We start from the raw sequence: 27,946 nt of genomic DNA, 5'->3' as shown, positions 1-27,946 counted from the left end.
AGAAAGAAGAAAGAAGAAGAATCAGAGAGGCAAAGAATGCCAGTGTTCATTCAAAATTGTCCAGGGCAGAGATTTCCTGATAGACGGATAGGAAGGTCTGGGTAACCTGGGAGTTACAGCCATGTGGTCAGGCGGCTGCATCAGGCCATTAGGACTGTAAACCATTAAACTAACTCCCCTAGTTAAGACTTGAGGTACTACACAACTTTCTTTTTTTTTTTTTTTTTTTGAGACGGAGTCTCGCTCTGTCACCCAGGCTGGAGTGCTGTGGCCTGATCTCAGCTCACTGCAAGCTCCGCCTCCCGGGTTCAGGCCATTCTCCTGTCTCAGCCTCCCGAGTAGCTGGGACTACAGGCGCCCGCCACGTCGCCCGGCTAGTTTTTTGTAGTTTTTAGTAGAGACGGGGTTTCACCGTGTTAGCCAGGATGGTCTCGATCTCCTGACCTCGTGATCCGCCCGTCTCGGCCTCCCAAAGTGCTGGGATTACAGGCTTGAGCCACCGCGCCCGGCCTAGGTACTACACAACTTTCTGACAGTTTGTCTTCCTATGTACAATTTGTCTACAGGGAGAAAACTTTCAGTTAACGCTGAGGGGTCTGTCCCATAAAAGTGACAGTAATATTTACAGTAGTAAATTAGCAAGTGGCTATTCTAATCATGGCTGTCATTGTCACTATTGCTATCATCCTTATCATTATCACTAATACTACATTTCTATTTGTTACATTCTTACTATAGTCCAAATATTCTATCTTGTCAAGTACTCACGATAACTACAATAGGTAGAGCATCATTTTCATTTTACAGAGGAGAAAACTGAGTCTTAGTGAGGGCAATTAGCTATTCAAGCTCAAAGCCAGTCTGTGGCAAAGCCAGGCCAGTCTGGGTCTATCACCCATGCTCTTTTTTAATGGGTTTGTAAGGCACAAGTCAGTGCCCCTGAGTGCAGTTGGCCTGGAAGCACTGGTACAACTCACGCAGGGCTCTCTAACAGCCAAGCTTCGGGTTATGGCAAATTTACTAATTTGCAACACCCTGTGCAGCTTGTTGGTAGACAGCTGGTCTTGCCACAGAGAAGTTCCAACATGGCCATCAAAACACACCACAAACTTTTACAACTGCAATTTTAAATAAAATCTCAGAGTGATCTTTTGATCTAAAAAGATGAAACCATTTTAGGTTAAACTATTTTAAAGTTTACCTGGAAGAATAAACATCTATTCATTTATGTGTTCATTCATTCATTTCATCATTTCACAGTTACCCCACCCCATCATGGGTTACACAGTAAGAGGCCCTTTGGCCCTCCAGGTTCTCCTAGGCAGGGTGTGAGAGCCTGTGCAGCCACATAAGTCTCATCCCTTTGAAGCCACTTTAGCAAAGACTGGAGTTCTAGAAGCTCATGAACTCTCTGGCCCTTTCTTCTATTTGGTTCTTGGGATTCTGCAGAAAGGAGGGCTGACTACAACCAAATATTCAAAGGAAGTGGTAAATTCCAGTAGCAGAGTATGGTTTCCAGATATCATCATCTTTAATTTGATCTCACAAGGCAACCTGTAAGATGGGTAATTTTATTCCCATTGTATAAATTAATACAGAGTTTGTCCTAAGACACACAACTGTGGTAGAGAGTGCTGGTCTGACTTCAAACCCTAAACTCATTTTATTTCCATGATACTCTTGTCTCAGTCTTTGATGCTCTCCTAATTTCTCCAAACCTGTCTGCTTCCCTCTACTCTCTCTTCCCAGGGGCTGAAGCACACTTGCTCGATGCCCTTTCCTTTCTCCAGAGCACTCCACCCACCTCAGCCACTCCTCCTGCTCACTTCCCTTTCTCTCCCTGCTCACTTCTCCTTTCTCCCCTTTCTTTTTACCTTTGCATTCCTCTAGCGAGGCCAAACTTGGGAGACTGGAGAACAGTATATGTTAAACTAATTTCCATTAACATTAAAATTATCAATATTTACTTCCCTCACCTTTGCAAAAGTATTAAAAATGTTTAAAGTTTTTATAGATGAGTCTCACTCTGTTGCCCAGACTGGACTCAAACTCCTGGGCTCAAGAAATCCTTCTACCTCAGCCTCCTGAGTAGCTGGGAGTGCAGCTGCATGCCACCATGCCCAGCTAAAAGTATTTTTAAAGAGGACCCTCATAAATCCGGATTTACTTCTGTAAATAACTTTTTCTTATAAAGAATATTACTAAAAATTTGGAAAAAATATAAAGAGCTTAAAAAGCCACCAGAATTCTACCACTTGGGGAAGATGAGTGAAGAAGATGTGCAATGCATCCTTTCAAATTCATTTTCTGCATCATTTTTACATAACTGTTATTGTTCTCTCTGTATAACTTGGTGTCCTGCATTTTTCCATTTAACAGTGATATATCTTCAATTAGTAGAGTATGTATTACTATGTAAAGAATTTCCTGGTTAAAGAAAGGATTCTCTGGTGCAGAGAAAATATATGCAGACAATAAAAGCAAATGGAAGTACCCAGGTCTTCCAGGGTTCTGGATCCAGGTCGAAATGTCCTTGGTGGATTTTTGAACATGTTCTTTACCCTACCCAGTGCCTTCTGCTCTACCCCCATGGCTGACCATAACGGTGGTCTACCTGTTCCTCTCCTGGATTCAATCTATCCCTCACTCCTCCCACCCTCCATACTGAAGTTGAACCAGGACAGTCTCTTTGTCCCTCTAATTCTGGACAATGACTGGTTGGCCCCTAGAATTCTACCTTGGTTTCACAGTGAAACATCCTTTTTTATCAAGCCCCAATCATAGCAAAATCATTTTCTATCTTTCATTTCCTTTTTCTCATATTCTAAGTAAACCCTTCTCACCTATGGGTTTATGTATTGAAATCTGGGAGTGGGAATGGAGTTAACCAGATCAGGCACATACAGCAAAGCTGACCCCCTCAGTTATAAACTCAAGTTAGTTCATACAAACTCTTTCTCTGGCCTTTCTTGCTTCTGGATAACATGGCATGCATGTTCCCATACTATGGTCATTCACTCATAACTTTAAAAATTCAGAGGGAACTCTTGTCAATGCAGGGCAAAAATTTAGAAGGGGCATATTCAAAAAGTCCTTCTCTCCACCATGTTTGGGGAACACATGTTCCCCAGCATATGAAGGAAGAGTCAAGTTTGCCACAGATTACTTTTTTTTTTTTTTTTAAATGCAGTATGTACAGAAAGCATCTAGATGACTCCTACTGTGAGAAGGCTTTGGATAGGCACAGAGATTTCTTAACCAGTTAAGTTACATAGCAGATACGAGATTCTTGTCTCAGCAATAACCAAAAAAAGTGTTGGCATTTCACATATTCAATTGAATATCAAGTGACACCTACCTAGAACCCTTAATCTTAAGTTATTCTCACTTTCTAAAGGGAGAAATAAAAAAATAGGGCAATCTAGTTACTGGATGCTTGAACATATTTTAAATCATATTTTATTTCTAAATGACTTCTCAATGTCAAAATTCAATTATAACTAATAAGTATTCATTCTCCTAATTCCTTACAATGAAAGGAAGGTAAATGGTAAATGTCAGTGGAACTGATGATAAATAGCTATACTTCATCTTATTCTTTTTTTTTTTTTTGAGACAGAGTCTCGTTCTGTTGCCAGGCAGTGGCACGATGTCAGCTCACTGCAACCTCCACCTCCCGGGTTCAAGCGATTCTTCTGCCTAATGCAGGCTGGGCACACTAGCTCACACCTGCAATTCCAGAACTTTGGGAGGCTGAGGTGGGTGGATCACCTGAGGTCAGGAGTTTGAGACCAGCTTGGCCAACATGGTGAAATCCCATCTTTACTAAAAAATAAATAAATAAATAAATAAAAAATAAATTAGCCAGGTGTGGTAGTGCATGCCTGTAATCCCAACTACTTGGGAGTCTGAGGTAGGAGGATCACTTGAACCCGGGAGGCAGAGGTTGCAGTAAGCCGAGATCATGCCACTGTACTTCAGCCTGGGCAAGAGAGTGAAAGTCTGTCTCAAAAAAAAAAAATAATAATGCATATACATATTCGTGTATAACCATGTTTCTATAAAATTTATAATAAGATCCTCAGAACAGTATTGTTGAAGATATAGATAAGAAAACATGCTCACAGAGTTTGTAAATAATTCACTCTATTATGTAGTTTATGAAAAACTGGGTTTTCTGAGTGTTCCTCTAGTTCTCTTTCAATATATCACTCTATCTCATAAACAATCTATTCTAGGGGACAAGAGACAGGCTTAAAAAAAGTATAAGATCACATAAATTTGAGAGACAGTAAGTTAAACAATATTAAATAGAGTGGTTTTCACAAAACTCCTTCATCTTTAATTAGCTATTATGTTCTTAAATATCTTCAAGAGTTGTATCTAATACACAGTGATTTCCATGCTCATTTGATCAGGAGCCATTTTTTTCTTTTTTAAATGGAGAACTAGGTCTAAAAGGCCATAGGACTCACTTTGAATATACAAGGTTATGGGAACATTTTTAAACATTAATCCAATTCAATAAATCTATGCTAAGAAAATTATCCAAAATATGGAGAATTCTATACTGCAAAGTATATGGTTTATTATGAAAAGATATTGAAATAACTTAAATGCTCAATGATAGAGAAATGGTTAAGAAAATTATGGTAGTCTATAAAATATCACAAAACCAATAATAATGATAGAGTGGACACTGTGATAATGAGTAGAAATTATAATCTATCTTAACTGAAAAAGGGGTGGATTTTTACAATTATTACAGCTATGTAAAGAAGCAAATGCACAGAAGGAAACAGAAAGAAAAATGCCAAAATCTTAACATCAATTATAATCGGGTTACACATTGTGAATGTTTTGCTTTTCTTCCTCTGTATTTTCCATGTAGTCTATGAAAGACTTTAGTACTAGATCAACCAATGCTATCCTACCTTACCATGCAGAAGGACATTAGGAACAATCTCTGGATGTCCAGTTTTAAGAGATCCCCCCAGAGACTGAGCCATTTCTGGGTGGGGGGCAGGACTGGAAGTTAAGTCAGGATTCCCTTTGGAATCAGTGGTTGGTTAGCTAAGGGCATTCCTCCTTGATGAGTTTTGTTCCTTCCCTTGACCACTGTCCCCCTATTTAACCTGAGGATGTTGAATGCAGTGTAATTAGTGGAACCAGATGGTTGTGAGTAGATCACTGAGCACAGCCATTGGTCGTACAGGGAAATGTCTCTGGGCAGACACTCCACTGATTTGTGAGCCAAGAGTGCCATTTCATAATTACTGAGACACACTTAGGAAGGATATGTACTGGGGTTTAGAGCATGGTCTTTGGAGTCTGACAGTTCTGGATTTGAATCCCAGCTCTTCTACTGAGAGTAGCTGTTCGGCCTTGGGAAAATTCCTTAACTTTTCACACCCTCAGTTTCCCCATCTGCAACTTGGGAATAATACTCTGTACCTCATAAAGTCATTTAAAAGATTAAATGATATAATGTGTGCAGAGGGCTTGGTACTGTGCCAAATAGTCAATAATGACAGGCAACTATAATTATTAGCTGCTGTAATCATAGCTCTTCCATATTTTAAAGTACTACTGTATGTTAAAGATGTATGTTTCTTTGCATTTTTCCTGAAGTCTGTAAAAAGTTTTCATTAATTAAAAGCAAGCCAATTAGGAAAGGACTCCTCTATTTTATGGATAAACCAGCTGGGGGGTCATTTATTATTTCTCCTGAATTGTTAGCTTTTGAAGTTCCTTAGATTCAACATCCATTTTAGTGGGATCCTCATTTCGATAATCCACCCTCAAAGAATTCCATCCAGTTAGTGAGGCAAGTTATTCCTTTCCTGAAACCACATGGGTCCTTCTAAACTGAGTCCCTGCTCTTTCTCTGTTTGAGTTCTTAAAATAGTTTCTGAAGATTTTAACCACAACTGAATCAAAACTAACCAGCCTGTAATTTCCTGGTATGTCCCTATGGCTTTTCTTTTAAAACAACACACACACACACACACACACACACACACACACACACACACACACACACAAATGGCATTACATTGGCAGGTTTCCAGTGTTTCAGAGTTTGGACTGGAGGAAGCTGGAAAGTGTCTGTGAAAACTACTCTAATTTCTCTTTGTCTCTCTTTTGGAGGAGGCTCTGGGTTGCTTGGGGCTTCATCATGATGTATTATCAAACGTAGACACTTTTAATTTTGAATTGTTTTAAGAATAGTTTACCAGTGTTACAAAAAGTTTCCCTAGTTCTTTACCACCTATCTTCCTTCTCTTCAATGTTAGTACATCAGGAAATAAGGCAATTTGTACCATGCATATGAGCTAGCAAAAGAAAGAACTATTCTTTTACAAAAAAGATACGCTTTCTAAAAACATCTAAGGAAATATGGACGACTTATTTGAATTCATAAATTAAAAGCACAGTTGGAATATATTTGGATCTTCTCCCAAAACCTGTGCAAACATTCTGAACTCAACACAAAGGAACCTAAGACTAGATTTTATTTGGCCAATTATTTAAATAGTTAATGACTTTTTGTATTGTAGCTTTTTTTCATTTCTTTTTATTATCGAGTGTTTTCTTTTAGTTGAATTCTCAATATAATGAAAATATTTGGGTTCAAAATTGTCTTGATTTTAAATGTGCTCATAATTAATATATAATACAAAAGTTGAAGTTAAAAGTTGAAGTTAATATCTACTCACAAAAATGTGAGTAGATATATAATATTCAGATAATGACTAAATCAAAACGGATCAGAATGAAAACCAAACAATTTATTTTATAATTATAAGGAACATGATGAGAATATGTGTGTTTAGTACACTGCTTTTGTAAATGTTTCAGTAAGTGTTTGTTGAATTAATAAATTAACAACATAAAGAAATAAAAATGCAAAAGCAAATGTTGAGATAAGGATGTAAGAAAAATATATTTCTAAACAAAACACTTTTATTTAAGTTTTAAGATATAATAAAATCAAACTAATTTAGAATTATTGTGTGAGAAAGTCATATTCAGAAGTTCTAAAATGCTAAAATATGTTTATGGAAATACAGTACATTTTCTTCATGATATTTATATTTGAAGTTCATCAACAAGGTATTTCCAAATAAATAAATGTTTTCAGATAGATTTAAGTTATTTGCAATTAGAGGCTGGCATTTGTATACCAGAAATTTACATGCTGAAGGTTTTAAAACTGTTCATTTTAGAAGTATCTTTCCTCGTATTTCTTATAATATGAATTACCCAGCAAGCTTTCTTGCAAAGCAGAAAGCAAAAGCAATGTTAACCATAGCTCAGACTAAAGTGTTATTAAAAGCAGTGAAGTTGAAAAGAATGACATTTCTTCACTGTATTTGGCAATTAAAACGATATTTATCTTTTTTTCAAAAGTTTTGATTAAAACAGGATCAAATATATAGTGAAACATTAAAACATTAGAACAGGTACCTAGTTATATTACTTATTTTTGCCCTCACTTTCACCTAAGATTTTCTATAATTTCTATTACAGATATTTTTCAAGCACTGATTCTTAAAAATACAACTTCAACAATTAAACATAGAATATACAAAACACTCTTTGGGTTGCACAGATGTAAGCAATTAATTAACATTTGAAAGACAACATCTACATAGATATGTTGATGTTAAAAAGTTGGGGAGTCAGTCACTAACCTTGTAGAAATTTCGGAATCTCACTGTGGATTCAGGAAAGATGAAAAGATTAGGTAAAGTCCTCTTTTCTTTTTTTCATATTCTAATCCACAGCATGGTGTCAGCTTTGCATACTTTCTGCTTGTTTTGTTTATTGCCAAACTCCTTGGCTGACAAGCATTAGCCTTGATGGTTTCAACTGACCTCTTAGGCAGTGTTGTTGAAATGAACATCAATGATATCATCCCACAAACAATTGCCTTCATCTCCCCTTTACCAGGAGTATTTTCCTGATTATATTCCATTCCAATGTGTTTTCATCAATTTATTTAGCACTTACTCATACGGTTGTGACTCAGAGATTTGGGGTTGGTGCTTTGGGAACCCAAAATAATGGAGATATCATATTAGATTATGTAATCATTGGCTCTTAATTGCTCAAAAGTTCTCTTAGTGTATTAAATACTTAAAAGAAAATAAAAACTCTAAGGTTCATGCCCCAGTTACCCAGAACTCTCAAATTTTCAACAGATAAAGATTATTTCCATATCTTTAGAACCTCTTAATTGTATTATTAGAGCTCACATTTCAAAGAAATGCTGAGTAAAATAATGGTGCAAAAATATTTTTATATTGTTGCAAGCTTTAAAAACGTTTTCCAAACTACTAGGATATTTTATTTGTTTTTACTTAAAATTTGTTAACTGAAACCTACAATCTACTCCTATAATAAACAATTAATGATGCAATAAGTGGTAAACAAGTAAATTGCTGCTCTTTAGCACACTATTTCTAAGTGCTGTGGGAAAGGGAAAAGCAAACAGAAAGTGCAGAAATTTTTGCAAGAATTACAGTCTGCTTTTTATAATTCAGATTCCCATATGGCATTGGAATTTAAACAGGCAAGAGATGTTTCTATACTAGTTTCAAATTTTCCAATTTTTCTTCTGCCAAGTCTTAATTACCCTGAGTACTTCTTAAGGTACAACTCCCCCAACACGATGGAAAGAGTTTCACTAGATGGAAAACTATACTATCAATCGTAGTAATATGAGTAGAATTTTTCTGGGCACAATATGTACCACCCTAATAAGATGCTATATGGGAATTATCTCTAAAAAACATAAAGCCCTATATTGAAATAGAAGGTGACATTATTATTTTTTTCTACAATTATCTTGCTGAGAGGCCAATTCAAATAGGAAACCTAGGTTTTGGGGGTCCTGAAAAGGTGAAGAAGGCACTACTGGAACATTTTCACTTTTCTCTTTTTTCTTCTGTGAATTGATTTTGCCTTTTCCACTTAAGGCATAAAGAAATGACTTTATATGCAAATCCATTTCATATATACACATGCAGACACAAACATTACATATGTACATACTGAAGCATTGGGCTTTCCAAACATAATTCAGCATGATTTGGAAAATAAGAAAAACATCTTATTTTGGGCAATGTTGATAGCAAATGGATGTGAACCTGGTAGCAGTTTGCTAACAGCATTTTGAAATATTTTTCATATGCAAATATGAGTCTTTGGAAAACACACAGATTGATTTCTATAAGCAAATTAAATGAAAAATCCAGGTATGAAGAAATTATCAGATGTGTAATATAGGAGTAGAAGTGATGGATTGTTGCTGAAATATTCAGATTATTATGAAGGTACAGATATGCCTATTATTTTAAAAGGCACGTCTATAGAGTATCATATAAACTATCTTAAATAGTCAGACCTGAACTGTGAGGGTTCCCCCCAACTGTCCTTTTCATATTAGTTTCCCTGACTCCCTGTCTCTTCCCTGGGTCCCTTCTTGGGTACAACTTTATTATATAAATATACTGCCATAGAAACAATCTTGGGCACATGCTTTGAATATTGTAACCTTCATATTTTAGGGAACTCATTTTTTTTTTTTTTTTTTTTTTTTTGAGATGGAGTCTCGCTCTGTCGCCCAGGTTGGAGTGCAGTGGCCGGATCTCAGCTCACTGCAAGCTCCGCCTCCCGGGTTCACGCCATTCTCCTGCCTCAGCCTCCCGAGTAGCTGGGACTACAGGCGCCCGCCACCTCGCCCGACTAGTTTTTTGTATTTTTTAGGAGAGACGGGGTTTCACTGTGTTAGCCAGGATGGTCTCGATCTCCTGACCTCGTGATCCGCCCGCCTCGGCCTCCCAAAGTGCTGGGATTACAGGCTTGAGCCACCGCGCCCGGCCGGGAACTGATTTTTAATGGGTTTATCATAACCCCTCCAGATCTTTGGACAGCCTTTTCCCTAAGAAGTTGAGGTGACAGCCAAATTTGCCAGGTAACACTTAATGGTAGGCTCAAGAAGAGAGGAAGTGCCCCTGGAGAAACCTGGCTCCATTTCATTCACCATTTGCCCTCTTTAGAAAACCCACCAGATCGTACAGTACCTTCTTTTCATTTTCCCGTCGCTGTTGGTCCTTAAATTTAATCTGGAGAAGTTGAAATTTCAAGAGTTTCCCTATCAGTGGTAAGGTTAATTTCTCTCCGCTATCCATAATTGCTTTTGCTGCCGTTAACACCTATAGAGAAACACAATTATTAGAAAAAGTGATGTTTTATAACCTTTGGCACAGTCTGTCAGTGATGAAAAGATGAAAGGAAATTTTATATTTTATATTATTTGCCATACTGGAAAGATACCTCATTGCTGGCTGAAAAAAAAAAAGGGAAAAAATGCCTCAATGCTACAGAGAGTGGCATTTACCCTCTACTTTAAATAAATTGAATTGTCTGAATATCCACTTCTTTTTCCAATAAGGCAGAGTGCTTCCAATGATGGTGTTAAACTCAGACTCCAGGAAAAGGGTAGAGAAAAGACAGGCTGGCCTCCATTTTAGGATGACTGATAGGGTGATTCATGCTACAGAAAGTCTATTGTTGTTTGGCGTAGCCAGTAGTCCAACCTGTCAAACTTTGACTTATTAGGACATTATAAATTAAATAGGGTTTTATAATAGTGGAAATGACTATGTTAGCAGTCTTTTATTTCTTTGTAACTAAATTCAAATGAAAGATAAAAGCTGCTTGACACAAAGGCGCCATATGAATGTTGCTCCCCCCTGCAACTTAATGTTGATCATGTTGGTATGCAGCCTAATTGGGGTGAAATAAGGTTATTGAGTTTTCTTTGGGTGACGACAGCCACTAGGAACATACAGCTGTATTGTCCAGATGTGTGGCACTGACAGCCTGTTTTATGACTGTGTTTTTTACAGCTTGTTTCCCCTAAATTTCATCACAACGCTCTAACATCTGGGCCCTTTTCCTTGGAGCCCTATAACCACTTTATTTACTGCAAAAAAAATAAAATCACGTAAAATATACCATAAAAAGTTGTTATGTGTTTCTCTTTATTCATGTTGTCTCCCTAATAAAGTTCACCTCTGCCTGAAGCACTGTCACAGAAGTAATCTAGTTGAAGTATTTTTTGACTTTTGTTTTTAAGCAAGCATCATATTTATTTATAACCTTGGAATGAATTAGGTGTTACTAAAATGTTCTGACATGTTGCTTTTCTCCCCCCTCGGAGTAATCACTCCTGGGGCACATATGGTGTCAATTTCAGGCCCTTGGTCTCAGACAATGACTGCGCATGCTGCATCTCGCGGAGCTGTATCTTGTCTGAGCTCTTGGTCAGGGCTTTCCTGACCAGTCCAGTTCCTTTTGACTTGTTACTTCGCCAAGGGAAATAGCCGGAAGAAAGGGAGGTACCTATTTTCCTCTAACTACAGAAGGCTCTATGGATTACCATGTGCCAAAATGTAACTGGACCTCTTAGAGACCACATTGGGGTTTCCCGCATTGCATCACAGAAGGGGAAAGCCAGAGAAAGATTCCTTTAAAGCCGCCTTTTCTAAAAACCAAAGGAACTAACCAAGTATCAGAAATCTTTGCATTTGTCTAAGCGAAGACTCTAGGAAATACGGTGCTTTGCTTTTTATGGCAGCTCTGCTCCTGCTAACATGATTTAAGGAAAGGGACATGATGGCTGTGATTTCTGGGAGCAGAAAGATGTAGCAGTACACCTGCAGAACCTCACCATTTAATGATGACCAGATCCCACGTGGAAGGGGATCCTAAGGGGATGGCAGGTCAGGCGTTTACTGTAAAGTGAAAGCTGTCTGACTGGGTCCAACCCCAAGAGTAGATGTCAATATTTGGTTTGCATTTTTCAATGCCAGCTAAATACTGTGCTGACAATCAGGCTCTGTGACATCTGATTCAAAACATTCAAATGTGGGTTTTTAAAGGTCATGGCAGTCTAGCGTTTCCCTCTAATACAAAGATAATGACAGCGCTGAAGGGAAGTCAACACTGAAAAGGGTTACCCCAGAGAGGTTGTGGAGTCTCTTTTCCTGATGACTTGCGAAAACAGGATATTCACCTATGTCTGGGGGGTTTGGGTGAAGCCTGCCTGGCGTCATGGCGATGGACGGGATGTCTCTGGAGGTGATTTCTTTAGGAGTCTGTGAACGTTACCTCACTGTGTTAAAATGTATTCAAAGCACAACGAAACATCCTGAGAGAAAAGTATTTTGCAGGCCATGATAGTTATTACCGGTTTGTCTAAAACTATCTGTGGAGTGCTGGTTTCAAACAAAAATCCGGCACAGCATCAAAGTAATGGTGAGGTCCTGCCCTGACATGGGGAGACAGGTGATGAGGGGCTTCACTAGTTTGCCAGGCACCCATGTTCTCATGACATATGGACACACAGAGAGAGAGAGAGAGAGAGAGCAGTGGTGGACAGGCAGCCTTGAGGAGTGCCCTGGGCGGTGTCCTCCTCCCGAACTGCCCTCAGGCTGCCCACATGGAGGCAGACTCGATGTGCCACATCCTGCAGAAAGGCACAGCCTGCCCCTGGTACCACTAGGAATGGCAGAGGCCAGGCATACTTGGCCTCCCCCAGGGTTGCTCTGAAAAGGCTTGACTCTCTAAATGCCACTTTCTTTCTGTGCATCCCCCAAAGGGAATGATATTGTGAATTACTGGAATAATTAATGAAAATGAAAGTCTATGCTGAACTCAAAATCTGAGACAACATTTTCATGGTATGTGGGTCCTTCTTAAAAGAGGTGGAAAAAGAAAAATGTTTACAAATTAATTTCGTTTCAAAATTCTTTCTTCTCATGCCCCATAATTCACAATGCTACCCATTCAGTAGCCAGTAGTTTGGTCTCAGATGAAAAACACATCTTTCAGGAATCTTTGTTTGAAGGACAAGCTTTTGAGGGAAGAAAAATTAAAGAGACAGAATTTAAGAGGAAATGTACCTTTCCACATAACATCTCCAAAGGCTTCTCCTCCCTGGCCTTAGTTGTATTAATTAAAATAATCATCAAATCTTCAACATTCTAGCACTGCAAAGATTATTTGCCCATCATCTATGTCAAAATATGTGTGTGTACCTGTGCACATGTGTGTGCACTAGCTGGTAAGCTAGCCAGGGCTATAGTTATTGGGGAGATGAGAGACATAAGAGAACGTGGGAGCAGTCAGTGGCAGCGCTTGATGAGTAATTAGGCAAAAATCTAAGCTTCCAGAACTAGTCAGAAAAACAGTCCTAAATGGGTTAAAACCTTAGTGCTCTTTAAGCCAAAATGTCAAGTAAATGTGCTTGGCATGAATCAGGAACTCAGAAAAGCATGAGTCTTACGGGCAAATGAGACTTATTAAAACGGAGAAAACTGTTGCCAGGCAAAGCCTGTGTCTCCTGGACCTCTTCAGGTCAGCTCTCCAGGCAGAGAGGCCTGCCAGGACCAGACAGAGGCTCTACACTGAATGACCAAAGGTCACTCAGTTCCAGGAATGATTGGTGAAGGAAGAAATTAAGCTTCAAAGAGTGCAGCTGAGGCAGAAGCCATGTTTATGTTTTATTGCGTGAAGATATTTAAGGGGTGTAGATGCCTTTTCTCTGTTAGGGAGCTTTTAATTCCGTACACACTAAGAAGTAAAAATATTTCCTTTATCACTGACCTGGCTTAAAGACTTACATCATATTTACTATCTAATGATTTGACCCTACAAAAATATACCCAATGAGCCAAATTATTTCCTTGCCTGAGGATCAGGTCCACCTACAGACCTAGTGTCCTCTCTCCTTCTAAGCATTCCTCCCATCTCTAGAACCTCCCTACATTAGTAAGCACAAGCCCAATGCTTGGAACTGCCCTAGGCGCTTTCATGGAAACCAAATGTATGCATGCATGTATGTGTGTGTGCATACATATACACACAGGCACATTTACACATATATGCATATATGTGCATATATAAGATAGATAAATAGAGAGAGACAGAAAGAGAGAATGGACTCCCATGAAACCTGCTATATGATTTCCCTTTTATGTTTACAAGAAGTTACATGAAGCAGTTTGAATCATTGCTTAACCTGCTGCATATTCGAGGTTGCATAAAGATTTGGATCTGGATTTCTCTTGCATGGAACAGGTTATGGGAGTGAGGTGGCAGAGGAAAGGGCAAGCTGTGGCTGTGTGAAGCAGAGGGAAGAGTGGTAGTAGAAGACAGATGGTCTGGGAGAGCACTTTCCCTCCAGGAGCTCCAAATATCCACCAGTTTCCCTAAAAGAATCCTTTGGCTTCAGGGACTTTCTTGGAGGCCCATGGTGTTTATTGCAGTAACTGTAAAAATTCACAAAATATGACTTCATATTTAACCTATTTTGGGGAGGTGAATGACTTAGGATTGCTTTGGATATATAAAGGCCTCAGCAAACAGAAGCAGAATCCATAAGCTAGAGCTTGACTCAGTTCAGACTAGCATAGGGCTGGGCAAACAGGTTTTCAGCACACATTCTTTTGGGTAACTCATTTCTCTAATATATGATTGATTAAATAAAGTAAGAGTTTAATAGTTCTTATCACAGTAAAAAGTATATACACATATATGTATATTCAAAGACAAACGGGATTATGTTATTCACATTAAGTGCTTTGTGGTTTGTGTTTTTACATAAAAACACATCCAGGACAGCTTTCTGTGCTGCTATGTTTTGCTTATGTATATGGTTTTTAATAAATAGCATAGTCTTCTATTGTGTGGGTGTTTGCTCATTTATTTAACTAGTTCCCCATTGACAGACATTTAAACAATTTCAGCTTTCCTTTTTTTCTATGAAGTGCATGTGTGTTTTTGTTAGTGGCATTTTTGTTCCCACCAAAACTGTATGAAAGGGTCCATTCCCCCACTTCCCATATAAACAATGAGTATTCTCCAACTCTTATTTGTTGATATTAGTGCTAATAGTTTTTCTGTGATGATGAAAATATTCTTTATCTGTAATGTACAGTATGGTAGACACTATACCACATGTGACTATTGAGCACTGTAATATTGCTAATGAGATTAAAAAAACAAATTTTAAATTTTGTTTTTAATTGATTAAAATTAAAATTAAAGTGTAAATAGTCACAAGTGGCTAGTGGCTATTGTTTTGGTCAGAGAAGGTCTATATGATAGGGAAAAGTGAAATATGGTATTTCATTTAAAATAATATTCATTTAATCATCCCATGACTCTGTCCCTCTTATTTGATTCCCAAACTGAAAGGAATGATACCTTTTCAGCACCATCCTTGGCAAATTTTATTAATGCAGGAGATGCTTACATACACGTATTGAATAACAATGGCGTATTCAGATTTACACAGTGCTAAAAGTGAAGAGTAAGGAAAATCTATGGCTTCCAAGCTAACATATTGATTGCGGCCACACAAGAAACTTGTCTTTGTTTGGATTTAGATAAACAGGGCTGGTATGGGGCAAGAATAGGAAGAATACAGAATTTGCTTCTCATTCCTTTCTGTTACCTTTTTAAATCTCTCTGTTACACCCCCCCCCCACTTCTAGCTACCAGATATGCCTTTCTGCTTTCTAAATCCTTCTTGCCATGAAAATAGAAAACATTTAACTTGGTAGCTCACTTTGAATAAAGTTTATTTATACCAGTGGTTTAGCTATATTTTGAGATTTTTATTTATTATAGAATGAAAAGGACTAGTGACTGATGAAGTAATTTCGAGCAATAAGGAACAGGTGTGGCAGTTTAGAACCTAGGGGTAAGAGGTAATCTAGAAATTTGAAATGCCTAAGTCTGGCTCCGGGTAAACATAGTTTTGGCGTTTGTGGTTCTTGTAGGCCAATGGTGAGAGCAGCACCCCTGGGCTTCCCTGCCTGGAGTTGCTGTTATACTCCAGGACTAGGTTATTCAGGGGAAAGGCTCTGAAGGGAAAATGAAACTTCCCCTCCAGCCAGGGTCAGAGGAGGATAAGCGTCAGAGAGGGTGGGTGGATGGCTGGGGCCGAACAAAGGGGAGGCAGCAACTCTGTATTGTGGGAGAGGAGTAAAGCCAAAATAAACCTGCTCTGGCAAGTAAGATCTGGGACCTATCTGTGTGTGCCTGTGTACGACATGTGTGGGCATGTGGTGTGTGACTTTTGTGATATATCAGCGGGTCCCATCCCCTGGTTAGGACCAGTTCCTAAACTGTCCATGGCCTGTTAGGAACTGGGCCACATGGCAGGTGGTGAGTGGCGGGTGAGGGAGCATTATCGCCTGAGCTCTGCCTCCTGTCACATCAGTGGTGACATTAGATTCTCATAGGAGTGTGGACCCTGTTGTGAACTGTGTGTGAGGGATCTAGTTGTGTGCTCCTTATGAGAATCTAATGCCTAATGGTCTGAAGTGGAATAGTTTCATCATGAAATCTTCCTGCTCCCCACTCTGTGAAAAAATTGCCTTCCACAAAACTAGCCCCTGGTGCCAAAAAGTTTGGGGACCGCTAGTATACATGAGTGCATGCCCATGTGTGCACAAAATATGTGTGTTTGCACAGCTGCCTTTGGGGTTTATTCAGATTAAAATGCACTCAATATATTAAAAACACTGTCAAAACGGATTTGCACCTAATGAAGAATTGATAAAAACAGAAAAAGATTATGAATGTTTTTGATTGGCATTTTAAAAAGAATACTGATGACTATTTACCATTTCTATTCAATTATCCTGCAGAATACAAGGGGCTATGTTTATTATTAAATATGTCATATTAAATACATACAATTTATTCATCATAGTAAGCTATGTTGCCATATATTCTATCTTTAAAGTTTACTGCTTAGGTAGTATGATTGTTTGCTTATGCATTCTGCTTTTATCTTACATCTTGTTGTGTTTGCTTATATCATTAAGCAATCATTAGAAAGTCAGAGGAACTATTGCCCCAATGTGTGTCTTTGAGTGTGTGTGTGTGTGTGTTTACAGGTTTAGAGTGAAAGGCTGTTTAGATGGGCCCGATTCTGCATATTTGATGAAAATGATGGAAGAGCAGATGATTTGCAAATGATTGAAAAGGGCCACTTGTATTGAGATGTTCTCACATAAGATTCCAATGGGGAATTTTAGCTCCTTTGGTACAAGATATGATGAATCAGTTGCGGAAGCCATAACTATGTATGTGAAACTGAATGCAAAAGTGCAGGCTCCATTTGCATTCCAGTCTTCCCACATATCACCACAGAGCCTCAGGCAAGTTACTTAACCCTTCTAAACCTCATCCTTTTAAAATCTACAATGGTGGCACTATCGACATTTTGAGCCAGGTAATTACCATAGGAGGCTTTTCTGTGCATTGTAGGATGTTTAGCGAATCCCTGTATTCCACCGAGCTTTGACAACCAAAGGGATCTGCAGACATTGCCAAATGTTCCCTTGGGGGCAAAATTGTCCCAGTTGAGAACAGAAAGAACTACAGAAAGAGAATACGAGTAGTGTTGACTTCATAATTCTGTACCCAGAATTAAATGAGATAACCCATGTAAAAACTTTGCATGGTGAATGACATATGCATGATAAATGTTCACTAAAGTCAGTACTTAATGGTTATTCATATATCCAGGACAGAGTTGGGATTTTTGAAGATCCCACAGCCCAAGTTGTGAGAGCAGAGAACGGAATGGAATGAGGAGCAAACGGGCAGTGAGACAGTGACCTGAATTTATCATCAGCTGGCCATAACCTGGCTACCCCTTTTATTTACCCCTCTGTCCAATGTGAAAAGGACAAATTGAGATCTGTTTAGAGAGAAGCAGAGATAAAAAGAGAAGGTGTAAAAATGTATTTTGTTATGGTGCAGTGTATAATGAGGAGGATGTAGAGGAAAAAATATGCTATTAATTTCTTCTCAAATGTGAGATGGAGGAATTCCATGAATAGTGTTCTGTAATTTTATAGCCACCTTTCCTGTTCCCTCTGCTCCCTTCCCTCCTTCATTCTTTCTGCATTTATTTAGGGCCAGCTATATTGTAGTTATTGCATTTCTTGATCCTGTATGTGTCTAGTCTATCCAATTCACATTCTTTAAGTAATGAGTAATTTCCAATGAGGCATAATTGAAAAAACAGCTGAAAGGATAAGGGTAGCCGTGAGAGGGGCTATAGAGAGAAACAGAAAAAAAGAAAAGAAAAAGAGCAGGAATGACTGAAACATATTTTCTCACTTTGAGAAGAGGAAAAGAAAATAAGCAATATTAAACTGTCTATACATAAATTTAAAGGTTACTGAAGATATAGGTTCCATATAGATCATACTGTCTGTCTAACACAAATGGAACGTTGTGAAAGTGCTCAGACCACAGCTTGGTGAGAAATTCATAATGATGATAAATATCTGTAGCAGGTGACTCCTAGATCATTTTCAGCTGTCCATAATTAAACTGGTATCCATCTCTCGACAATGTCAGGGCTGTAAAATAATTCCAGTCATTGGACCCCTTACATCTGTGCTGAAATGAAATAATATTTGGCAGTAACAAGGAGTCACTGAAACTAAATAAACAACCCCTTTCAAGACTACATAAAAGTTGGTAACATAATAACATTTGACAGGGATTAAGACCTCTTTGGGGCTGTAAGGAAGTTTCAGAAGCAGCAATAACAAATACATGGAAGGTAGAACAGATCTATGCTTTAACAGACATGTATAATTTAAAATGTAATGCATTTCCCAAGGGAGATGTACATTTTGAACAACCAATATGTGCATGTCAAAAAGCACAGGACTATTTTAGAAATGTTTGTTGGGATTACTCTTCAAAGAAGGGAAAAGCAAAGCTTCCTTTTTACTAAGGAGAGTTTTTGTTTTTGTATACTTGCAAAATGTATAAAGGCACATGAAGCTGAATGTGATAACTACGGAAGAATGACATACAAAGTTAAGGGCTTTTCTTTAGGTGTGTATTAGCAACACAGGATTCTACCATCATGGCAATGTTTTGTTTTGGTTTTCAGATTAAGATCTTTTCCTTAGTCCAAGATGTTCCCGCCCCTCTGAAGTCATTCTTGGTTCTTCCAGTTGTAGTGACCTTCTCCTCTGAACAACCCTACCACATTTTTCTATATTTCCTAAGGGATTTAGCTGTCTTTTGTGTTGAAATAATTTGTGCACAGGGTTTGTCTCCTCTACTAGCTTGGAAGGTTAAATCCTTTCAGATTCATCTTTTTAAATCCCCTCACAGAATCTGATGCATATATAGACAAACAGTATATTCACTCCTTAAATAAACATAAGAATGGCATCTCTAGAGCTTTTTGTTGTTTGGCTTGAAGGTAAATGCTTTTGATTGTTTATAGTTGCAATTACAAAGCTTTAGGAGTACATTTCAAGTAGTAGTAGGTTCTCAGACCATGTAACACACAAATGGTTATGTAGCATACACCCTGTACTAGACAAGGACTGTTCCAGGCACTTCACATATTCCAATTCATTTAATCTTCACCTACACTTTTGAGGTGAGTATTCCTATCACCCATTTTATTAGACACTGAAATTGAGGCCTGGTGATCACACAGCCAGTAATTAGTAGAGATAGGATTTGAACCCAGGCTATCTGGTTCCAGAATCCTGTTTCTTTTTTTTTTTTTTTTTAATTATACTTTAAGTTCTAGGGTACATGTGCATAACGTGCAGGTTTGTTACATATGTATACTTGTGCCATGTTGGTGTGCTGCACCCATCAACTCGTCAGCACCCATCAATTCATCATTTATATCATGTATAACTCCCCAATGCAATCCCTCCCTCCTCCCCCCTCCCCCCTCCCCATGATAGGCCCCAGTGTGTGATGTTCCCCTTCCCGAGTCCAAGTGATCTCATTGTTCAGTTCCCACCTATGAGTGAGAATATACGGTGTTTGGTTTTCTGTTCTTGTGATAGTTTGCTAAGAATGATGGTTTCCAGCTGCATCCATGTCCCTACAAAGGACGCAAACTCATCCTTTTTTATGGCTGCGTAGTATTCCATGGTGTATATGTGCCACATTTTCTTAATCCATTCTGTCACAGATGGACATTTGGGTTGATTCCAAGTCTTTGCTATTGTGAATAGTGCCGCAATAAACATACGTGTACATGTGTCTTTGTAGTAGAATAATTTATAATCCTTTGGGTATATACCCAGTAGTGGGATGGCTGGGTCATATGGTACATCTAGTTCTAGATCCTTGAGGAATTGCCATACTGTTTTCCATAATGGTTGAACTAGTTTACAATCCCACCAACAGTGTAAAAGTGTTCCTATTTCTCCACATCCTCTCCAACACCTGTTGTTTCCTGACTTCTTAATGATTGCCATTCTAACTGGTGTGAGATGGTATCTCATTGTGGTTTTGATTTGCATTTCTCTGATGGCGAGTGATGATGAGCATTTTTTCATGTGTCTGTTGGCTGTATGAATATCTTCTTTTGAGAAATGTCTGTTCATATCCTTTCCCCACTTTTTGATGGGGTTGTTTGTTTTTTTCTCGTATATTTGTTTGAGTTCTTTGTAGATTCTGGATATTAGCCCTTTGTCAGATGAGTAGGTTGCAAAAATTTTCTCCCATTCTGTAGGTTGCCTGTTCACTCTGATGGTAGTTTCTTTTGCTGTGCAAAAGCTCTTTAGTTTAATTAGATCCCATTTGTCAATTTTGGCTTTTGCTGCCGTTGCTTTTGGTGTTTTAGACATGAAGTCCTTGCCCATGCCTATGTCCTGAATGGTACTACCTAGATTTTCTTCTAGGGTTTTTATGGTATTAGGTCTAACATTTAAGTCTCTAATCCATCTTGAATTAATCTTCGTATAAGGGGTAAGGAAAGGATCCAGTTTCAGCTTTCTACTAATGGCTAGCCAATTTTCCCAGCACCATTTATTAAATAGGGAATCCTTTCCCCATTTCTTGTTTCTCTCAGGTTTGTCAAAGATCAGATGGCTGTAGATGTGCGGTATTATTTCTGAGGACTCTGTTCTGTTCCATTGGTCTATATCTCTGTTTTGGTACCAGTACCATGCTGTTTTGGTTACTGTAGCCTTGTAGTATAGTTTGAAGTCAGGTAGCGTGACGCCTCCAGCTTTGTCCTTTTGACTTAGGATTGTCTTGGCAATGCGGGCTCTTTTTTGGTTCCATATGAACTTTAAAGCAGTTTTTTCCAATTCTGTGAAGAAACTCATTGGTAGCTTGATGGGGATGGCATTGAATCTATAAATAACCTTGGGGAGTATGGCCATTTTCACGATATTGATTCTTCCTATCCATGAGCATGGTATGTTCTTCCATTTGTTTGTGTCCTCTTTGATTTCACTGAGCAGTGGTTTGTAGTTCTCCTTGAAGAGGTCCTTTACATCCCTTGTAAGCTGGATTCCGAGGTATTTTATTCCCTTTGAAGCAATTCTGAATGGAAGTTCATTCCTGATTTGGCTCTCTGCTTGTCTGTTACTGGTGTATAAGAATGCTTGTGATTTTTGCACATTAATTTTGTATCCTGAGACTTTGCTGAAGTTGCTTATCAGCTTAAGGAGATTTTGGGCTGAGACGATGGGGTTTTCTAAATATACAATCATGTCATCTGCAAACAGGGACAATTTGACTTCTTCTTTTCCTAACTGGATACCCTTGATTTCTTTCTCTTGCCTGATTGCCCTAGCCAGAACTTCCAACACTATGTTGAATAGGAGTGGTGAGAGAGGGCATCCCTGTCTTGTGCCAGTTTTCAAAGGGAATTTTTCCAGTTTTTGCCCATTCAGTATGATATTAGCTGTGGGTTTGTCATAAATAGCTCTTTTTATTTTGAGGTACATTCCATCAATACCGAATTTATTGAGCGTTTTTAGCATGAAGGGCTGTTGAATTTTGTCAAAAGCCTTTTCTGCATCTATTGAGACAATCATGTGGTTCTTGTCTTTGGTTCTGTTTATATGCTGGATTACGTTTATTGATTTGCGAATGTTGAACCAGCCTTGCATCCCAGGGATGAAGCCCACTTGATCATGGTGGATAAGCTTTTTGATGTGCTGCTGAATCTGGTTTGCCAGTATTTTATTGAGAATTTTTGCATCAATGTTCATCAGGGATATTGGTCTAAAATTCTCTTTTTTTGTTGTGTCTCTGCCAGGCTTTGGTATCAGGATGATGTTGGCCTCATAAAATGAGTTAGGGAGGATTCCCTCTTTTTCTATTGATTGGAATAGTTTCAGAAGGAATGGTACCAGCTCCTCCTTGTACCTCTGGTAGAATTCAGCTGTGAATCCATCTGGTCCTGGACTTTTTTGGTGGGTAGGCTATTAATTGTTGCCTCAATTTCAGAGTCTGCTATTGGTCTATTCAGGGATTCAACTTCTTCCTGGTTTAGCCTTGGGAGAGTGTAAGTGTCCAGGAAATTATCCATTTCTTCTAGATTTTCTAGTTGATTTGTGTAGAGGCATTTACAGTATTCTTTGATGGTAGTTTGTATTTCTGTGTGGTCAGTGGTGATATCCCATTTATCATTTTTTATTGCATCTATTTGATTCCTCTCTCTTTTCTTCTTTATTAGCCTTGCTAGCGGTCTGTCAATTTTGTTGATCTTTTCAATAAACCAACTCCTGGATTCATTGATTTTTTGGAGGGTTTTTTGTGTCTCTATCTCCTTTAGTTCGGCTCTGATCTTAGTTATTTCTTGCCTTCGGATAGCTTTTGAATGTGTTTGCTCTTGCCTCTCTAGTTCTTTTAATTGTGATGTTAGGGTGTCAATTTTAGATCTTTCCTGCTTTCTCTTGTGGGCATTTAGTGCTATAAATTTCCCTCTACACACTGCTTTAAATGTGTCCCAGAGATTCTGGTATGTTGTATCTTTGTTCTCATTGGTTTCAAAGAACATCTTTATTTCCGCTTTCATTTCGTTATGTAGCCAGTAGTCATTCAGGAGCAGGTTGTTCAGTTTCCATGTAGTTGAGCGGTTTTGAGTGAGTTTCTTAGTCCTCAGTTCTAGTTTGATTGCACTGTGGTCTAAGAGACAGTTTGTTATAATTTCTGTTCTTTTACATTTGCTGAGGAGTGCTTTACTTCCAATTATGTGGTCAATTTTGGAAGAAGTGCGATGTGGTGCTGAGAAGAATGTATATTCTGTTGATTTGGGGTGGAGAGTTCTATAGATGTCTATTAGGTTCGCTTGGTGCAGAGATGAGTTCAATTCCTGGATATCCTTGTTAACTTTCTGTCTCGTTGATCTGTCTAATGTTGACAGCGGAGTGTTGAAGTCTCCCATTATTATTGTATGGGAGTCTAAGTCTCTTTGTAAGTCTCTAAGGACTTGTTTTATGAATCTGGGTGCTCCTGTATTGGGTGCATATATATTTAGGAGAGTTAGCTCTTCCTGTTGAATTGATCCCTTTACCATTATGTAATGGCCTTCTTTGTCTCTTTTGATCTTTGATGGTTTAAAGTCTGTTTTATCAGAGACAAGGATTGCAACCCCTGCTTTTTTGTGTTCTCCATTTGCTTGGTAGATCTTCCTCCATCCCTTTATTTTGAGCCTATGTATGTCTCTGCATGTGATATGGGTCTCCTGAATACAGCAGACTGATGGGTCTTGACTCTTTATCCAGTTTGCCAGTCTGTGTCTTTTAATTGGAGCATTTAGTCCATTTACATTTAAGGTTAATATTGTTATGTGTGAACTTGATCCTGCCATTATGATATTAACTGGTTATTTTGCTCGTTAGTTGATGCAGTTTCTTCCTAGCCTCGATGGTCTTTACATTTTGGCATGTTTTTGCGATGGCTGGTACCGGTTGTTCCTTTCCATGTTTAGGGCTTCCTTCAGGGTCTCTTGTAAGGCAGGCCTGGTGGTGACAACATCTCTAAGCATTTGCTTATCTGTAAAGGATTTTATTTCTCCTTCACTTATGAAACTTAGTTTGGCTGGATATGAAATTCTGGGTTGAAAATTCTTTTCTTTAAGAACGTTGAATATTGGCCCCCACTCTCTTCTGGCTTGTAGAGTTTCTGCCGAGAGATCTGCTGTTAGTCTGATGGGCTTCCCTTTGTGGGTAACCCGACCTTTCTCTCTGGCTGCCCTTAAGATTTTTTCCTTCATTTCAACTTTGGTGAATCTGGCAATTATGTGTCTTGGAGTTGCTCTTCTGGAGGAGTATCTTTGTGGCGTTCTCTGTATTTCCTGAATTTGAATGTTGGCCTGCCCTACTAGGTTGGGGAAGTTCTCCTGGATGATATCCTGAAGAGTGTTTTCCAACTTGGTTCCATTTTCCCCCTCACTTTCAGGCACCCCAATCAGACTGTAGATTTGGTCTTTTTACATAATCCCATACTTCTTGCAGGCTTTGTTCATTTCTTTTTCTTCTTTTTTCTTTTGGTTTCTCTTCTCGCTTCATTTCATTCATTTGATCTTCAATTGCTGATACTCTTTCTTCCAGTTGATCGAGTCGGTTACTGAAGCTTGTGCATTTGTCACGTATTTCTCGTGTCATGGTTTTCATCTCTGTCATTTCGTTTATGATCTTCTCTGCATTAATTAGTCTAGCTGTCAATTCTTCCACTCTTTTTTCAAGATTTTTAGTTTCTTTGCGCTGGGTACGTAATTCCTCCTTTAGCTCTGAGAAGTTTGATGGACTGAAGCCTTCTTCTCTCCTCTCGTCCAAGTCATTCTCTGACCAGCTTTGATCCGTTGCTGGCGATGGGCTGCGCTCCTTTGCAGGGGGAGATGCGCTCTTATTTTTTGAATTTCCAGCTTTTCTGCCCTGCTTCTTCCCCGTCTTTGTGGTTTTATCTGTCTCTGGTCTTTGATGGTGGTGACGTACTGATGGGGTTTTGGTATAGGTGTCCTTCCTGTTTGATAGTTTTCCTTCTGACAGTCAGAAGGACTCTCTGTTGGTCTGTTGGAGATTGCTCGAGGTCCACTCCAGACCCTGTTTGCCTGGGTATCAGCAGCAGAGGTTGCCGAAGATAGAATATTGCTGAACAGCGAGTGTACCTGTCTGATTCTTCCTTTGGAAGTTTCCTCTCAGGGGTGTACTCCACCCTGTGAGGTGTGGGGTGTCAGACTGCCCCTAGTGAGGGATTTCTCCCAGCTAGGCTACTCAGGGGTCAGGGACACACCTGAGCAGGCAGTCTGTCCGTTCTCAGATCTCAACCTCCGCGTTGGGAGATCCATGGCTCTCCCCAAAGCTGTCAGACAGAGTCGTTCGCGTCTGCACCGGCTCCCGCTACTTCCCCTGTTGGTCTTCAGCTGTGCGCTGTCCCCAGAGGTGGAGACTACTGAGACAGGCAGGCTTCCTTGAGCTGCTGTGAGCTCCACCCAGTTCGAGCTTCCCAGCGGCTTTGTTTACCTACTTAAGCCTCAGCAATGGCGGGCGCCCCTCCCCCAGCCTCGCTGCTGCCTTGCGGATAGATCACTGCAGACTGCTGTGTTAGCAGTGAGGGAGGCTTCGTGGGCGTGGGACCCTCCCGGCCAGGTGTGGGATATATTCTCCTGGTGTGCCTGTATGCTTACAGCGCAGTATTGGGGTGGGAGTTACCCGATTTTCCAGGTGTTGTGTGTCTCAGTTCTCCTGGCTAGGAAAACGGATCCCCTTCCCCCTTGCGCTTCCAGGTGAGGCGATGCCTCGCCCTGCTTCAGCTCTCGCTGGTCAGGCTGCGGCAGCTGACCAGCACCGATTGTCCGCCACTCCCTAGTGAGATGACCCCAGTACCTCAGTTGAAAATGCAGAAATCACCGGTCTTCTGTGTCACTTGCGCTGGGAGTTGGAGACTGGAGCTGTTCCTATTCGGCCATCTTGCTCCGCCCCCCCAGAATCCTGTTTCTAATCAACATACTGTGTGGCCTCACAGCAGGCCTTTTCACCCCTTAGCTGGAGCTACTGGACTCCCATCTTGGGTCACAGTCCCTCTTCTCCTGGGCATGGATGTGTCCCAGTCCCTCTCCAGTCTCCATGGCCAATCCCCATCTTAGCTGCAAGAGCCTGAGAGCATTTTAGCCCAGGTTTTTATGTTTAAATACTCTTGCTACCCTTACTAGTTTTGCTCCTACCTGATGCTTCAACTCTAAATAGTATAGCTGTTTCTTTTTTTCCTGAGACCTAGTGGGGACCTGTGACTCAGGACCCTCAGTCCTGATAGCTCCAGCTATTGCTCGTCTCCTGGCCTGAGCACATATCAATTTTTAAAAAAATTTGTATTATTTTTTTATTTTATTCATATATATATTTGACATATAATAATGGTAAATATTTATGGGATACAAAGTGATATTTTGACACATGTGTAGAGTGTGTAATGATCAAATCAGGGTAATTAGCATATCCATCATCTCAAACACTTATCATTTCTTTGTGTTAGGAACAATTCAAAATCTTCTCTTTTAGCTATTTGAACTACATGCAAGTTATTAAACTACATTCACCCTACAGTGCTATAGAACGCTAGAATTTATTCCTCCTATCTAGTGGTAATTTTGTATACATGAACCAAGCTCTTCCTTTCCTCCCCTTTTTCCTCCCCTTCCCTGACTGTAATAATTGCGATTCTACTGTTTATATCTATGAGCTCACTCTTAGCTCTACATATGAGTGAGAACATGTTGTATTTGTCGGTCTGTGTCTGATTTATTTCACTTAACATAAGATTGTTCAGGCTTATCCATGTTTTTGTAAATGACAGGATTTCATTCTTTATTATAGCAGAATACTATTCCATTTTGTATATACAACACATTTTCTTTATCCATTCATCTGTTGACAGAAACATAGATTGATTTCATATCTTGGCTACTGTGAATAGTGATGCAGTAAACATGAGGGTGCAGATATCTCTTTGATATACTGGTTTCTGTTCCTTTGGATAAATACCTAATAGGGCAATGGTGGATCATATAGTAGTTCTATTTTTACGTTTTTTTGAGAAATCTCCATACTGTTTTTCATAATGGCTGTACTAATAATCTTTCCCACCAACAGTGTATGAGTTCCTTTTTTCTTAGCATCCTCATCAGCATCTGTTATTTTTTGATAACAGACATTCTAACTGGGGTGAAATCATATCTCATTATGGTTTTAATTTGTATTTCCCTGATTAGTGATGTTGGAACATTTTCATCTAGCTGATGGCCATTTACATGTTCTCTTTAGAGAAATGTCTACTCAGATCCTTTATCCATTTTTTAATTAGATTTTCTTGCTGTTAAGTTTTTGAGTTCCTTGCATATTCTGAATATTAGTCCTTTGTCAGATGAATAATTTGCAAATATTGTCTCCCATTCTATAGGTTGTCTCTTCACTCTGTTGTTTCCTTTGTTGTGCAGAAGCTTCTTAGTTTGATATAATCCCATTGATCTATTTCTACTTTATTTTTGCCTGTGCTTTTGAAGTCTTATGCATAAAAATCTTTGCTTGTATCAATGTCCTAAAGTATTTCTCCAATGTTTTCTTCTACTAGTTTTATAGTTTTAGATCTTATTAAGTCTTTAATCCATTTTGAGTTGGGTTTTGTGTATGGTGAGAGATAGAGGTCTAGTTTCATTCTTCTGCATGTGGATATCCAGTTTCCCAGCACCATTTATTTGAAGAGGTTTTCCTTCCCCTATTGTATGTTCTTGGCACTTTTGTCAAAAATCAGTTGACTAACTATGTGGATTTATTTCTGGGTTCTCTATTCTGTTCCATTGGTCTGTGTACCTCTTTTAATACAAGTACCATGCTATTTTGATGACAGTAACTTTGGAATACAATTTGAAGTCAGGTAGTATGAAGCCTCCACTTTGTTCTTTTTGCTTAGTATTGCTTTAGAGCAATTTGGGGTCTTCTGTGATTCCATATTAATTTTAGGATTTTTTTTTTTCTATTTCTGTGTACCAGGCTTTTCTTGCATTGCTGTAAAGAAATACCTGAGGCTAGCTTATTTGTAAAGAGAAGAGGTTTAA

At 39.0% G+C, this 27,946-nt stretch overlaps 1 protein-coding gene across 1 annotated transcript in view; it reads right to left on the bottom strand.

Annotated features, from left to right (window-relative positions):
* The window catches only part of SPAG17 (sperm associated antigen 17), a 258,327-nt gene that overhangs the window by 170,930 nt on the left and 59,451 nt on the right, over positions 1–27,946 (bottom strand). The window contains exon 4 of the mRNA XM_030935882.1: positions 10,092–10,223. Coding sequence (XP_030791742.1) covers positions 10,092–10,223 — 132 coding nt within the window. The remainder of the gene's footprint in view (positions 1–10,091; positions 10,224–27,946) is intronic.

Source organism: Rhinopithecus roxellana, chromosome 8, assembly GCF_007565055.1.
Source record: "Rhinopithecus roxellana isolate Shanxi Qingling chromosome 8, ASM756505v1, whole genome shotgun sequence".
NCBI classification, from domain to species: Eukaryota; Metazoa; Chordata; class Mammalia; order Primates; family Cercopithecidae; genus Rhinopithecus; species Rhinopithecus roxellana.
This window is presented reverse-complemented; position numbering and strand designations above follow the sequence as displayed.